This window comes from Copidosoma floridanum, unplaced genomic scaffold (assembly GCF_036245765.1).
Source record: "Copidosoma floridanum isolate Cflo_tuat_1 unplaced genomic scaffold, Cflo_Japanese_pri ptg000021l, whole genome shotgun sequence".
Classification (NCBI taxonomy): domain Eukaryota; kingdom Metazoa; phylum Arthropoda; class Insecta; order Hymenoptera; family Encyrtidae; genus Copidosoma; species Copidosoma floridanum.
This window is the reverse complement of record NW_028321898.1, coordinates 15,202,837-15,219,808: the sequence shown is the minus strand read 5'-3', so window position 1 is coordinate 15,219,808 and position 16,972 is coordinate 15,202,837. Positions and strand designations below refer to the sequence as shown.

The 16,972-nt window shown below is 31.7% G+C and overlaps 1 protein-coding gene across 1 annotated transcript in view; it reads right to left on the bottom strand.

Moving 5' to 3' along the window:
* Positions 1-6,204: 6,204 nt before the first annotated feature.
* The window catches only part of SIFR (SIFamide receptor), a 168,757-nt gene continuing 157,989 nt past the window's right edge, over positions 6,205-16,972 (bottom strand). Inside the window, exon 4 of the mRNA XM_089594504.1 lies at positions 6,205-7,010. Coding sequence (XP_089450630.1) covers positions 6,685-7,010 — 326 coding nt within the window. The 3' untranslated portion in view covers positions 6,205-6,684. The remainder of the gene's footprint in view (positions 7,011-16,972) is intronic.

The following is a 16,972-nucleotide window of genomic DNA, read 5'->3' as shown; positions in this document are numbered from 1 at the left end:
CTGTAGATTATATTTTATGCCAAGAGTGTAATTAGTTCATTGGATTCAAAGAAAAAAAATTAAAATCAATTCAAGTGTTCGTAAGACAAACAGACAGAAAAGTAAACAAGGGCTAGTATTTCAAGTGTGGCAAATGAGGACCTTTACAGTCACAGCATCCGAGTTATATAAGGGTAAACAAACATTTGTGGAGATTCAGAGGCAACATGCAACTGCGAAAAAATGGGTGCTAACGCCAAAATTTTTGTTCCCACTCTTTGTGAAAGAAGATACATAAACAAAAAATCAAGTAACTTTTGTACTCCAATCAAGGTTAGTTTTGGAACTCCAGTGTCACACTCATTGTTCGTTAAAGTGAATAGTCGTAATGAAGGCAAGAGTAACTTAACAACAAATCCTTTAATTATCTAGTAAATGATAACAAGCATTGAGAAATACTTTGATTTTATTATACATTCTCCTTTCTCAGTTAAGAATATTCGTTCTCATGTCAGAATCATCTTATAGTTTGTACAATAAGTTTTTCTCAATCTTGGGGCGTTTTTCGCGTCATTTTGAAATTAACAGCACCCTTGGTAGGAAAAGTAGCATTTGCAGATTTGCTACGCAATCGAAGAATACTATTAATATATTAAGTAGTTAAATAGTAAAAAACAAAGATTATTGAAATATCAGTATCAACAGTAATTTAATAAAACTAAACTTTTGTTATTAAAGACCATTAGTACACCTCTCACCTTTATTGAGGATTTCTTCTCATAAATTCTAATAATTATTTCGTGTTTTTGAAATTTTAATGAAATAAATTCTAACTACAATTAAATTTATCACGTCTTGTCTTCTATACTTTAAATCTTATGTTCTGGAGAGTAATTATTGTCTTTGCTTAAGATACATAGAGTTTGGTTTTTCCCGCAGAATGTATCTTTACTTAATTCAAACAAGAGCAGTACTATAGTAAATTAATTTTCCAGAAATAAGGTGGATGTGGGTATTACGGGCGTTTTTTTCAGTTCACTTTAATATACTATAAGGAAAAAAAAAAAAAATAAAAAAAATTCACTAAATTTTTTTTTTTTTCATTTTAAACCTGATTGATTAATAATAATTTATTAATTTATTATTATTTGGACTTTTAAATACATCTTGATTTCAATTAAAATAAATATTTTTATCAATTGGCGATAGGCATCTAATACTGGCAGCATGCTTTAATTACTGGCCGTAAATCACTGCTACGTTTTAATTACTGGCCCCCTAATACTCTAAAATCTCACTTTATCTGAAGAATCATATTTAATCACAAGTTATCAAATATTTGGATTAAATTCATAATAAATAAAGAACAAAAGAAAATCCAGTATAGCTATGAATTCATACTTTATTTTAATTCAGCTTGTGAGTCAGCAATCTTGGTTTACAAGCCTTTTTCTTTTTTTATCTTCAGTAAAGCTTCCTTTTGTTGCTTATTTTTTTGTTCTCGCGTAACTTTTTTTGTTGTTAAAAAATTTTGCTATCCGCTTTTTAATTTGTTCTTGCTATTTCGGATAAGCTTTTTGTTACTTTTTCAATTTATAATTTTGTTTGTACAAGTTTTATTTTGCTTTTCTACTCTTAATTGTTTTTTTTTGCTTCTGTTCCTTCAATTTTTATATGTTTTACTTTCTTAAGTTATTTTTTTGCCACTTAGGACCTGAAATGACTGTTGATATTTTAAACTTAATTCAACTTTTATTGCTTGATTTTAATGCATCTTTAAAGGTCCAATGGAGGTAATCAGCAAGATCAAGCAACTATTAACGGAGAAATATCAAACCAAATAATTTTTGTAGGAAAGGATCTTCTTTTGAGGCACACAGCATTAAGATCGAGACATTATACGTTTATAAACAATACAGTTTAACTAGTATCAATAGGTTATGTTAGATTTGCCAATAATTGGAGCAGTGCCGACAATACCCAAATCTACCCTGTTTATTTTTTTTCAAGTCAAAATGGTTCACATAATTGCATACATTGAACTACTCTAAAGGTACTGTTTCTATAATTGGTTAAGTACTTGACATACGGTTTCATAAGCTGTTTGAGTAATCAAGCTTAACATTATATTTTTGCATTTTATTTGTGCCTTCATTGTAAAACCAAGTGTTTAAGCACAGGTTCGAAACGTGTGATTTTAAGAATAATTAAGTTTTTCGAGAACCAACTATTTAACCAGTTCAAGTAAACTTGGCACTTAAAATTACGAAAAACTCATATACAGAGTGGAAAAAATTGGCTGTTACAGATTTAACACGCTTAAAAGTGAGTCAAATTTGGGACAGAAATGTTTTTTACTTTATACAGTCTTTTTATGTCAATTGTTAGTGCGGGATATGTTTTGTTTTTATTAAACAATTATCGACACTACTGTGATGCATTTAGAAAAAAACACTATACGTGTGCTTTAATGAACATAAATTTACAATATTCATGCAGACCCTAAAGTCTTTTAAATAATTAATGAATTGGAGATAAAATACAAATTGTTTATTCGCATAGATCTTTCTATTCTACAGTACTGCTGCTTACTTCAACTATTATTAGTATTATTAATATGATAATTTTTGTTAATTTTATTAGTATACTTCCTCTACTGTAAGTCTAATTAACAATTTAGGATTTATCGGTCTGGTATCTATATGTTACAGATGACTATTATAATAGTATATTCGCAGACAGATTTTTTGAATTGAATTTTACTGGATTCATCCCTCTTTCCACGGTAAGTAAAAGGTAATATTCTGCGGGACGATAGGAATCTCGTAAAGTAAGCCAAAGACAATGATTGCTTACTGAATATGTAATTTTGAGTTTGTTAAGCGCATTGGACACACTTACTTTTTCTCATTTTGGACCATTTTTTCCGTTTGAACGTTTATAGCATCTTCCGGCTCGAGTCTGGTGATCACCTTGAAGGAAATGCACACCAGTGACGAAAACTACAATTTATTATTGTATCTGACTTAAAAGTATTAGGCCAATATATTCTAGAATATTGTACACGGAACTTTGTAAGTAAATAAAAAGTCTCTGATCTTGGAGACAGCATATTTGTTACTTTACCATCAGCTGCGATATTCAAAATAGCCATCCGGGAGATTTTTTAGTTTTTAACCATTGACACATGAGCTAAAACCTATCTTTGAAATGTCTTTAACTTCTAACAAAGTTTTCTTTGGTATTTAAAAAATGTGTACATACTATATATTACACTTGATAATGATAATTTAAAAAGTTTGCTGTAAATCTTAGCCTTAATGGTGTTATGATGTTTGGTACTTAACGCTTGCATTTTCTATTATGTGTAACTATTAAACTTTTCTCTTTAATGTTCCTCGTAAAATGTTTTTATAATACCGAAAGAAGCTTAAGGCTTAGAACTCATAATACGTAACCGATAAGGAAAAAACGGTGGCAACGATACCTCTATTTCATAAATCTTTTGTCTTTTTGGACGAAACAACTAACAGAAAGGTAAAAGTTCCTCGTAAGGTAAAAGGTATTTATAAATTGTAATTCTAAATAGCTAAGAATCAGCTTATTCGTGAAAAAACTATTTGTAATGTTATAATGTTCAATGTATATTTAAGTTAAAGTAACAAATAAACGGAAAAAAATAATTAAAATTGTGTTTTGCTTAAGTATACAATCTTTGTTCGATTGAAGATTATTGTGCACATGACCTAATCTATTTTAAGTACTAAAAACTTATGAAATTCAAGCCAAACACCACGCTATCCTTACTGGAATTTACAGCATACCCTCTGAATTTGTGTCGTTGTAAAAATCAATTATAGTATGAAAGTATGAAAATGTTAAAAAATTTAAAGGTTATCGCCTATCGATGAACTCTTTTAAAAATTTTTCACATCAAACGTTAACTATCAGATAAAAAACGTTTAGCCATTATCCACACTAAGTACACAAATCTTACTTAGGCATACTTAAATTTACGTGCATACTTTAATGCGGCAATATTTTTTACGGAACAACAATCACTTTTTCCCATGTATACAACCACACACTAAATTTGTTATGTTTTACTAGTACGCGTACGTGCAATGTAGGCATGTACTAGTAAGTGGTTCAATGCAATACAGAGATTTTCAATGGATTTTTCTCTCCAGTGGTGGGCTGTGCGTAAAATATATGTAATACCTTACAAGATTAATATGATGATTCAGAAAGTTAACTTTAGACAGAGTTATATTTCTAATATCAGAGAGGCATATCGTACGAAGTCTTATGGTACGAGTAAGTTGTACCTAAGCAAATGAGCTTATAATGGCAACTGGGCCTTTTTTTCCTGTAAATATCACGACACTGATATATGGCTCTGCTACGGGTGTCCACTGAAGACATCTTTATTTGCCCCATCCACCCATCCTGTATATAAGTCCTACCAGTCGTCACTTCGACGTCTTGGTCAGATCTCTCTGTATACTATCGCACTCCAATCCCTTTTTGCCTCACGGCAGTGAAAAATTACGCTAGCAAAAAGTAAGCCAGTGCTTGTGCGGTCATGCACTTCCGTCAAATAATCACCCCCAGGGCTCAAAACATGACCTTTAGAGCTTCTACTTTAACCCTCTTGTTTTTTTCACGTACAGACCTTCTCTTGCGGACGCGCAATTTCACGAGCAATGCTTCAATAAAGGGAACAAAGCTATATCCACGCAGTCGTTTCGGTAATTTAATTATTTCTTTACTTTTATACTATTTTTTTTGTCATTCGCGTACATAAAGTATCCTTTCCACGAGTAAGTATATGCTTCAGTTGCGAACGCATGCTGATCGTATATCTGAATAGGTTTGTCGGTAAATGTAGCATATACTAATTTTATATTATTGTTACATAGTTCTCTTAGATGTATGATATTTGTTTCGAACATTGTTTACCTTAAAATGATTTTGTAAATCCCAGCCAAATATGAATTGTTAGCACACATGTAGAGGCAACTTCAAAGGTTGTGTTAGGTAGGACATGCTTATTTTCTTTAGCGGAACAACCTTTTGCAACTTTAACAAATAACGTTTGAGGTGAAACTCGTATGAATCATGTTCATTGCTACAATGAAGATGCATTATTTTATTTTTACAACTCGTGGTGGATAAAATATGATAGGAATCATCTGACATCTTGTAGCTCATATTTGTACGTTTGCTTGCACGTCGTTGTTAATCGTCAATTATAAAACGTCATTGTTTTTTGCCTGGCAAAAGCGTATGACAATATATAGACAGGAATCAAGATTAGCCAAGACCGAGAATTTTAAAGAAAACGACCAATACCCATGTGCACGAAAATCTCGCAGTCCAGTATACTTTTAGCGTAAAGCACCATCAAAAACATTTGTGTAACGCTTAGTGTGCGCGATTTTTTCCGTGTACTCGTATTAACACGTGTACGTGCGTGCCCATGCGCACGTTAGTATACGCTCGTTATTAGTATGTATAGTGTGATACGTTGTGCGGTGCGTATGGCTTAAGCCTTGTCAATTGTGTTGCTTTTTTGTTTCGTTTTTTTTAAACGGCAGTAAGATATAACATACACATTTGAACATCTTTACTTCATGGAGAAATATTTGGTACATTCAACATTGCGTATTTCTTACTATGTTTGTGCGTGAGTGTGTATGCGTTTATGTATATGTGTTTTTTGTTTGATTCACATTTTATAGCTTACATTTCTGCATTGAAATTATTTATTGACACTAGAGTAAACTGTAGTCGAAACAACAAGTAACAACAATGATGATGATGGATATTTATTCTACATGTTCTGAAAAAATAATGATGGAAACGTAACGAAAAAAATACAAATTTTTCTGGTGTTACTTCGTAACACCGTAAATAGGCATTTCGTAATTGTTTGTGCTCTATTTCACCTTATTTCCATACTATAATTTCATTCAAATCGTACTTATATGTAAAAGTCATGTCGTAAAAAGAAGTTAATTTGTGGAAATAAGAGTTTCGTGCTTTCCACGCAGTTTCAATGATAAATAACTGATTAAGTTCAAAATCGCGACAGCAATAAGCGTATCCCAATCGATGTGTATCTAATGGTATACCATTAGATGCAACAGCATCGAAATCAGTTAAAAACCGGCCGGCTCGCTGGACGGCCGAGTTCATTTAAAAAGTATTTGAACAATTGAATAGTTGCCCACGCGGTTGCATTGTGGGTGGAAAAGGTGTCTGAAACACCATAGCCCTCATTTTTGGCGAAGACTGGTGCTCATCCAAAACACCCGGAATATAACGTACACGTGACAATATCACAAAATCAAATTCAACGTCACCTTTGCCATCCAACCTGTTTCCCACAGGACTTGGAGCTTTTAAAAACTTGACATTTCGATTCTACGCAAGGCCTACCACGTCAACGAGAAAAGAGTAGCCACATCTAATCGTATATTATCGTACAAAGGATACGGCAATCAACAGCCGTTGGTCAATGCCACGTATACACAGCAGCCAGCCCAATTATCTCTGGCTCAGCAGAGTAGGTATTGCACAGGTAAGTCTCGAGACTTCGAGAAAAAAGGGATAAAGATAAGACGGGGCAAAGAGGAACAGAGAGATGTACTGGCTGGAGCGTGTTCATGGTTTACGGTGCCTTTGCAACGGCCTTAGATCCTACACGCTTTTGTGGTTGAAAATATAAGAGACGTTGCTGTCTTGGTGGACAGGTGGGCCATGAAATCCTCGCTTTGATGAGTTGTTGTTGACGTAGTAGGAGGACTTGCGCATTGACGTTGACGAGGACATCATGGCAACAGTCTCATAGTAGTGGAGCTTACTGCAGCACTCGCCAGACTTAAGGATAGCCATAAAGCCACGCCGGTACTTCTTATTAAAGAATGCGTATAAGATTGGGTTGATACAAGAGTTGCTAGAGCCCAGCCACTGAGCTATCGGTGTTGCGATTGGTAGTAGCTCCTCTTCCCAGTCCGTAATTTTTCCTGTGTGAGAAAAAATTTTTTATAGTTATAAATTTTACGGTGAAATTTGTATTTTCATACTTTCATAATTTACCCAAGCTAGCTGTATCTTTTTAACATGTTACGTTATGGTCAATTTGGTTTTCTTGATTTATGATAGATGGATAAAAGTCATGTAAATTTGTATATCAAGACCAAGAATTTTTCTTTCAAAAAATTAATAAATAGTAAATAAATATGATAATTCAAAATTAGTAACGAACCACATCATAATAAGAAGTAACCAAATATCTTGTATCGGGACCGCTCACAGCAGAGTACGTAAAGTATACTAAGAGAAAAATATAATAAAAATTGCTGTGCTAGAATAGTGATTTGACACTAATCGGTCGTCTAGAGATTTTTTACCATTGGACTAATAATTTTTAGTGTTTAGAACAGTAAATTTTGTTGTAAGTATAGTAATTTTTACTGTTTGTTCAATAGAAATTACTTTCCAGAATGGTAACAGACGGCTAAATTTAGGCAAAAACTGCGTTTTTGCATTTACTGTGTAAAAAATTGGTACTGTTCGGTATAGAGTTGGTAAAAAATGTACACATTCCCATGGAATAAAAAAAAAGCCTTAGAACACAATGATTATCGCCCTTAACTTTGCATTGAGTGTCAATAGTATGTATTCTGAACAAGCTAGTATTATATCGTTTTTAGTGATTTATGGCGTTAACTTTATCTTACAGACATAAATTTTAGTTAAAAAAAGCTACATTTTTCCAAGATCCATGAGTTTTACGTTAACTTTATAATTTGAAATGTAAATAAAAAAAACAAGTAAATTAGATAAGGAAAAACGATTCATTTTCAATTATTCAAAATTTTTGCGATTTAGAGCCCAAATTTAATATTATAACTAAATATGTTCAATACAAAAAAGTTGTATTTCGACAAGAACTTCAACTATCACGTTTAATTAATTATCTCAAGTGCAAAACAAAAAAGTTGAATAAGGGAAAACGACTTTTTAGTCATTTTACAAGCACTTTTTGGCTCACACAAAGTTTGGGTTACATCCTGGACAAAAATTTTAAAAACGAAAAAGTTGTATTTCAAGTATATCTAAAATTTTGTCTTTCACAGCAAACCTTAAAAATATCACGTTATAAGGTTATAGCCGAAAAATAATTTTTTTCACTCAAAGTACCATCTTAAAATGACTGACATTTTTTTTGTAAAAGAGGGAACCTTACGGATTTTGAACCATCACGTAGGACATGAAAGACGAAGCTATTTGTCAAATTTCAGCCCAATCTGACAATAATTGCATGAGTTAATCAAAAAACTTGATTACGCCCATACATACATACATACACCCCTGACGCTGAGTTCCGCTATCGCAATTTTTCTGTACCAAAACTTTTTTTACACAAAAACAATTAGTTTTACAGGTACTTTTACTAATTGCTCTGGCAAAAATATAAGGCACTCCTGAGTATTAGTCGTGCCTAAAAATTAGGTTGACCAAAGTAAAAAGTCCCTAGACGGCGGAATGATACCAGATTACCAATCCAGCACAGTAACTTTTATTACATTTTTTTCTCAGTGTACTTGATTTGTGTGTAGGAGATCACCAGCTTCAACCTTGATGAAAGTGTTTTCTTTTTTTTTTTTCAGAACAAGTTAAAAACTAAGAAATAAAATTCAAAATGTGGGCTGTGGTATAATGGTGTGCTGGAGTGTGGTGGGAACAAGGGCGGGGCAAGGGGAGAGTACAATGTAAAATCCATTTCTGTCACATATTTTCTTAAGGCCAGAATTCTAAAATCGTTGATTTACTCTAGCGCATAACGTGTCGATAGACGTACGACTTTAAAAAGAAATAAAAACTGGGATTGTTAAAATTTGGAATGTAAAAAATCAGAAAGGTTCTAGATAGGTAAGAAAAAGTAGAAGTATCTCACATTTTCTTACTTAAACTTTAAGATCAAAAGGTACTACGCCAAATTCCAGATTTCTAGATCATTCTCAGAAGGTTGTCGGTTAAAACATGTTTTTCAGTTTTATTCCGAAGTTTTCCACTTAGTTAGCAAAAAACGATTTAAGAAAATGTATAAAAATGCATTATAAATGTAAAAAATTAAAAAATTCTTTATCAAGAGGATTAAAGAACTTACTTATCTATAGAACGCACATTATTTCTAACACCGCGACTTTTTTTAGATTTTTTAAAGTGGTGAAACAGATCGAAGAAAATTACATACCTTTACTATCAAAAAGTTTAAAAAGTAGTTTTATAGAGCCTTTTTTTCATTTACTTTTCGTAGTAATACTGCTGAAGAAAACCAGTAAGGATTTTTTTTAGTAGACCTGTTTAACTTAGGCTTTAATTATGTTTAAGTGAAAGTTTTTGGTGTTAGAAAAAATGTATGTTTTGTTTACAATTTTTTTTTTTTAATACCATTTGCATAGAATTTTTTTGCTGCTTTTTTTTAAATTTTGAATGAAATTTGAACTGAAATTTTGTATTGTGTTTTTGTAATTGAAAAGTGGGATTTCCAAGTTTTTAAAAAAGTTTTTCTGCTGCCTAAGCCAAAATGTTGGAAAAAAAAAAAAAAAAAAAAAAAAAAAAAAAAAAAAAAAAAAATGATTTGATCCATCACACCTATTGAGAGTCGTCTAGAGACCTGAATTTGGATATCAAGAAAACTTTTTATACTACATTTCAGTCCACAAAGTTGAAGTTAAAAAATTGCTTGGGCTACTTTTACCCACTTTTACTAGTTATGAAAAGGCTGTAAAATTTCCAAGAGCAAAAATAAAAACAGTATGCAAAAATTTCTAGTTTTACTTTATCTATTTATATATTTCTTGTTGATTGACCTCTTAAAAATTTTCATGCAGTCTGAAACCTTGTTGTAATAATGAACGAAGTAGCGATAAAAAGTTTCAAGTAAAGCATTTACTTAAATAAAACAACACAACACTCCCTATTCAAAAGTGAGATTGCAGTGAGATAGAAAAAAAGTTAATAACATTAACTCTAAACTATACACCCACACGTATACACCCAGATACGTCTGCATGTGTGTGGATTTTGTTGTGTAATTCACAGTTGTATAAGTAAAAAAATGTCGAGAAAATATTTTGAGGATATAAGGATAATTTAATTAATATAAAGACTTAGGCATGAAGTGAGATCAGTAATAAAATTAAATAGAAAGGCTAAGGTATCAACGTCAAAAAAAGGCTCTTAGAGGCTATGTACGAACACTAAAGAATGCAAGTAGAACTAGTTCTCGTGTGTATATTTTTTCATCAATTTTTACTTAGTTCCTTAAAAATACTTGCTTCTTATTTTCATAGATAGCGAAAAGTAAAATAATTGTCAGGTTTGAGGTCAAAAAGTTTAGACCAAACAGTCACACACAAGCTACTAGGTTCAAAAAAAATTTTTTTCAATCTATTCAAAAAGCGTATTTGTTAATTGTTTACTGCATTGATTACTTCGTTTTGTTTATCATACAAAGCACTTACAAAAAAAATTCCAAGACACGTTTGAACTAAACTTACAAATTTTTATCAAAATTCAAAATTCATAAGTATTTTTAACTACAAAGCAACGTTATTGCTGTAAATAATTAAAAAAGGCCGTCGTACTTATTGCCACTAAACGGCTTTATTAATAAAGATGAAATTCGCAAAGTCAATAAATTTCTTAGCATTCTCATCAACTCTAATTGAAATAACTATGGAAATATTTTTTTAACGATTAGATTATTCAAACAGTAAGAATAAGAAAATTACCGTCAAATTATACCAGAAATTAAGATCTTGTAAGTTTGCCTGATACCCCTCTAAAAATGAAACGTTGATGGAAAATGTATTTCTTTCTTACTGAGTTTTTATTACATGGTAATACAAAACCCACTAAGATTTTTTACAAGATTATCACTAAATACGCATACTGTGCATACTGCGGCACAAGTATAATTTTGCTACAAGCGTTAAGCGTATACTTGACGCTAATAAATAGAGGTAAAGAAAGAAGAGGGATCCTAGAAAAAAAGAAGTGGAAATAAACTTGTTTTGTTCTCGACCACTAAGCTGAGCTCTTCAGCACGACGTGCTAGTGATTTCAGCCGTAGACGAACACGACTGATACTTGCTCTTATACGCAGACATATGAAAAAATCCAATGCAAATTTGCCTTTACGCGTTTAGAAATAAAATTGAATTTTTTTTCAAGGTATACCTTTGAAATAAATTTTTTTTTGTTCTATGTATACCCTCGATAACAAGGGAAAAATCGTGTACATGAACTTTGGGCTTTGTGACATGGTTTTTCATGGTACAGAAGATTGTAATATTCATTTTTTGGAAAATTCTGTGCGAGCAAGGACTTGTTCTGCCTTATTAAACCAGCTTTTCGTTTTAATTCTGTACAACATCAAGTGTCTTTTTTGTAAGAAATCTGTCTTGATAATTAAACTATACCTTATTTCACAACAGAACCCAATTATTAAGAAAGTGACGCTCATAATATAGTTTTTAACTGAAAAATATGCGAATAACCTCCATTGTATTCGAGTTAAAAAAAAAAAACATTACAATGAAGTTTTATGTTAATAGTATTACGTCGGTACGACGTACTATTCGAGTTTAAGCTTTCACTTAATAACTCGGGACACACGCTGGACACGTAAATGGGACACCGAGCTAGAGGGGTAGTTCTAACTAACGACACCATATTTGCAAAGGGGCTATGACTGTTTTAACACAACTTGAAGCGACTATTATGCAAGAAATATCCCGACGCACTTGACTTGCTCGCGGTACGCCTAAAGTTAGTCGATTTTGTCCTAATCGGCGTACTTACCGAAGGATATCTTGTCTGCGATCTAGACGATGCCGGCACCGTTACGGGAAAAAGTTTCGTTTCTAGAGGTTACGTGGAGATAAATGGTAATTTGCCTCGCAACCGGACTCGGATGTACTAATACTGTCACGAGTACTGATTTTTGCTTTAATTCTATTGGGTCTTGGTCTGATGGTACAAACACCAGGCGTATATTGGTGCGCGCGTAAGCAACTTAGTTATGGATCCGCCCGAAAAAGATTAAAAACGAAAAAGAAGGAATACTAAAGAATTGTAACTTTCACACTTACTTTTATTTAAATATAACTGAAGTACACGGCAAACCAGTACGAGCCAATGTGAGTAAAGTATTTTTTGCTACGTGCTCGTGGAGGACTGAATGATAGTAGAGGTGGACTCTAACTATTCAGTCGACCGTTCGAGGGTGAAAAACAAAAATTAACTGGCTTTTCCGGGGCCACCAGGCCTTTATATAAGGAGTAGCGGACCTCAGTCACGCACTGGTTCAATAATAACGCTGGAGAGCTTGCCAGGGAAAAATCTCGCAAAAATGACAACAGCCGAAAATCTCATTGGCTAGAACTGCTCTAGTTTAGCCACTCAGAAATTGGCACTTCTCATATCCGGTTCACTCTCCTCTTTGCGCTAAGAAAAGGGAAAGAGATTTACTTGCTTATGCCCTTCCTTTCCCTTTTACATACGAAGTTGACAGGATTTCAATATAATTTTACCTTAAGATTATGACAGAATATTATTAATATTTACTAATGCTAAGCACCGGTCATTTGTTCAACTAAACTCGTTGCTAAAAGAGCGATGAAAATCGTTTAACAATTCAATTAATGCTTGGGTGAATAAACGACTTGTGATTTATTAATTAACACTACTACTTAACTCCAAAACAGTGGCTACTGCTGTCATAACTTATAATTATAATATTGGTGATGTTATTTATAATAATAATAATAATAATAATAATAATAATAGCAATAATAATAATAATAATAATAATAATAATAATAATAATAATAATGAAAAAAATAATAAAAAAAAATAATAATAATAATAATAATTGTAATAATGATAGTAAAAATTCCAGTTGTTAGAAAAATAGTGCTTTGCCTATCACGATTTAACAAAATTTGTTTTGCCGGTAGTTTGAACGTTTACAAAAATAATACGGAATTTTGGTAGGATTTTAGTAAACATATTTTTCGGCTGCTAGTCGTTGGAGAGGGAGTCGTCTCGTTGTACCTTAGGGAATCAGAAACTCTGTCACCCTTATAAAAGGCAGGCGTACGGACTCTCTCTCCAAGTCAAGAAAAGGGGAAGGGTTACTTACCGTTTTCCTTTACATTTGGAAAAAAGTGTTAGCAATCCACTAGATTACAAATTAGACTATTGCAGTATGTTTATGAAATTATTAATGCGATGAAAAAATGAAATTACTCTGTAAATCATGAGCTTGCGAACTTGAATGGTAAAAACCGGGTAATCCCTTGAAGGTTACTTATGTTGTGTACCAGGTTTGTTATAGTTAGTATGTAATGTAGTTGTTGGCTAGTGGTATAGTATTACTGGTTGTTTGTGACAATTCTGGCTTTTAATAATGTTTTCGCTTATTTCTATGTATAAATTCTAAGCTATCCTAATGCTTAACGTTACGTTAATCTAAAATTATATTTGCATTTAATATTTCAGTTTAACTGTTCCCTGTTGAACTTTTGTATCTACTGTTGTCGAAAAATATTTTGTTTTTCGTTTTCGGTCAGCATAGGCCAGCGTGCATATACATAAATCATCATTGTACTGCAGGTCTCAGTAACTTGCAGGCGATTCACCTCTTTTCAGATGCACGTTGGTCTTTGCACAAGTGCCTTCAAAACAACATTCCTAAGGAATGTGCAGGGGAAAAAAATTTGTTTGTAATTTTAGTCTATCAACATTACAATAGTTTATCATCTTACATTAAATATTATACATAACATTAAAAATATCATAATAAATAACTACAGATTATAAATAATTTATTAATCAGACATCACTTTCATTTTCTTGTGGTCCGGTAGTTAAAGCACGAAAAAATGGTGAATAAGAAAATTCTGCCACCTGGAAGGAAATCGTTTTGATCTCTTATAAATATAATCTAATTATTGGAAAAAATATTTTTGTCCAGCAAAAACGTCGACTTCAATTGTTATTTAACAAACTGTGAAAATTAATCGAATTTTTAAAACATTTTGGCTCATAACTTCTTTTCTGTTGGTCTGATTGAAAAAAGTACTAGAGCAAAAGAGTTCATGATAAAATTTTCATCGATTAAGGTTTTTTCGATTATTTGAAAATTTGTTTTTTGCAATGTTAAGTTGCAAGAAAGCGTGAAATTTCTTGTTTTAAAAATTAATATTCATGAATTTAAAGTCTTTTTGTTTCTTGATAAAAATGATTGAAAATTTGGAATTAAGTACCTATTATAAGCATATTTAACCGTGCACAAGCTTTTTGTTTATTTTAAAAAATGACATCACAATTAAATTGTTAATTTTAAAATGTATTAGCTCGCTCAAAGCGTAAAAATAAGTTAGACCTAATATTCCTACGGCATTTCATCAAGAATATAAAGAACGTCAATGCTACACTGAGAAAAGTAGTGTTAAAAAAAGTTTTATAACTGTACTAAAAATCACTATATTTTTAGGAAAGCTAAGCTATACTCACCTAATGACGCAAAATTATTACGTTTGAAATAATTTTAATTATATTTTAAGTAATTCTCATTATGCAGTAGCCCTACAAATATTATTTCACGGCATAATAAAAATTACTATGTCTAACATAGTAAAAATTGTGATGGTACAATTTTTGCGACACGACATAAAAAATTTTATTGTAATCGTGTTAAAACATACCACATTCGAAAGTAAAATTTGCTATGTGACGTAGTAAAATTTCTCATTTTACTGCATTGCTATTCAGTATAGTAAAAATTACTGTGTTCGAAAGTAATTTCGTAAGATGTATATAGGTGTATACGCCTATTGAGTTTCAAATTTGAGGTTATATGAATGTAAATATTAAGAGAAACATATTTTTTGATTTGTAAGGGTTAAAAATTAATACGTGGCGACAATTGATTTTGAATCGACTAACTATCCGTTGTTAATACCGTGGTCCACAGAAAACCTTTTGATTTTTTAACTTTATTGTGTGTATGATAAACAGTAAACGTTCCCACATGTACTCTATTTACACTCGCATAGACATCATAACCCGTGGTCTAGTAGTTGCGGAGCCTGACTCGGAAGCTCAAGAATGAAGGTTCAAATCCCAGTCGCTGCAGATCTTTTTTAAAATAAAAATATTTCTAAAATACATCAATATCTATGTACAATAAGAAAAACATATCTATGTACATTTAAATCTATATATATTAATTTTCTGATAAACTTTAGCTTTCCTATAAAATAAAGTAATTTTTATTATAGTTGTAACACTTTTTCTAACACCACTTCTCTCAGTGTATAGAATAGTTATTTATGTAACAAGTGCGGAAAAGACGATTTTCCGCACGAGTTGCGTACAAGTTATTTTCGCAATAAGTGTGCGAAAAATAGGTGTCTTTCACACTGATATTAGTGTGGAAAATTGATTTTCCCACATAGTGTGCGGTAAAACCTTTGCTGCACACCTTTTCCGCACACCTATTCCGCACACTATGTGGGAAAATAGATTTTTCACACTAATATCGGTGTGGAAAACACCTATTGTTCGCACACTATTGCGAAATAGTAGTTTTCCTACGAGTTTGAAAAGTCTTTGTTTGCGAACTGAGAGGTTTGCGGCCCGAGCCGAAGGCGAGGTCCGTAACGAGGTTCGTAAAGAAGACTTTTCGAACGAGTATCGGAAAACTGCTTTCTTGCCCGAGGAAGTACCAGCCTCCCAAAACCACCCGAGGGCGAAAAAAAATTTCTTTTTCAGATAAAACTCCTTTTTTTAACAATAATTTTTGCAATTAAATAAATGCTTACAACTTTGTAAGTTTTAAGTATAGTAAAACGCAATTAACTTTTTACAAAAATAAATAGTTTTCTACATATTAAAAAAAATTGATTTTGATACGATGCATATAGCAAATGTTATAAACAAATTAGCGTTTCTTAAGACTGTTCAATAATTTTTTAGTTTACCAATTAGAAAAACTTTCTGTTGAAAAATCAATTTTAAATAAATACTGTATTAAATATATCATGAAATCGATTCTTTTTTTATTCTACTCTTTGTAGGCATGACCGTTAGTGCATTAATTCATGTCATTTATTACTTAACTACCACTTACAGACGTTAAAGTTTAAGTACTTATTGATTATTGAAATATATATTCATCCGTGAGTGTATAAACGATTTGTGAATAATAACAGCAGACTACCTGTAAAACAAAAGAAGATATTTTCTTGTCTTAAAATTCAATAATTATTAAACAATTGTAAAACACACTAATTTGTTTATAACATTTGTTTAATAACAATTGAAGTCGACGCTTATGTTGGACAAAAAGATTTTTTTCAATAATTAGAATATATTTGTAAGTGATTAAAACGATTTCCTTCCAGGTAGCAGAAATTTTCGTATCCACTATTTTTTCGTGCTTTAACTACCAGACTACAAGGAAATGACTGTGATGTCTGATGAATAAATTATTTATAATCTGTAGTTGTTTATTATGATATTTTTAATGTTACACATAATATTTAATGTAAGGTAATAAACTATCAACATAAAATTTCATAGTATGTTTTTTTTTAACTCGAATACAATGGAAGTTATTTGCATATTTTTCAGTTGAAAAATATATTATTAGCGTCACTTTCCTAATAATTGGGTTCTGTTGTGGAATAAGGTATAGTTTAATTATCAAGACAGATTTCTTACAAAAAAGACACTTGATGCTGTACAGAATTAAAACGAAAAGATGGCTTAATAAGGCAGAATAAGTCCTTGCTCGCACAGAATTTTCCAAAAAATGAATATCACAATCTTCTGTACCATGAAAAACCATGTCACAAAGCCCAAAGTTCATGTACACGATTTTTCCCTTGTTATCGAGGGTATA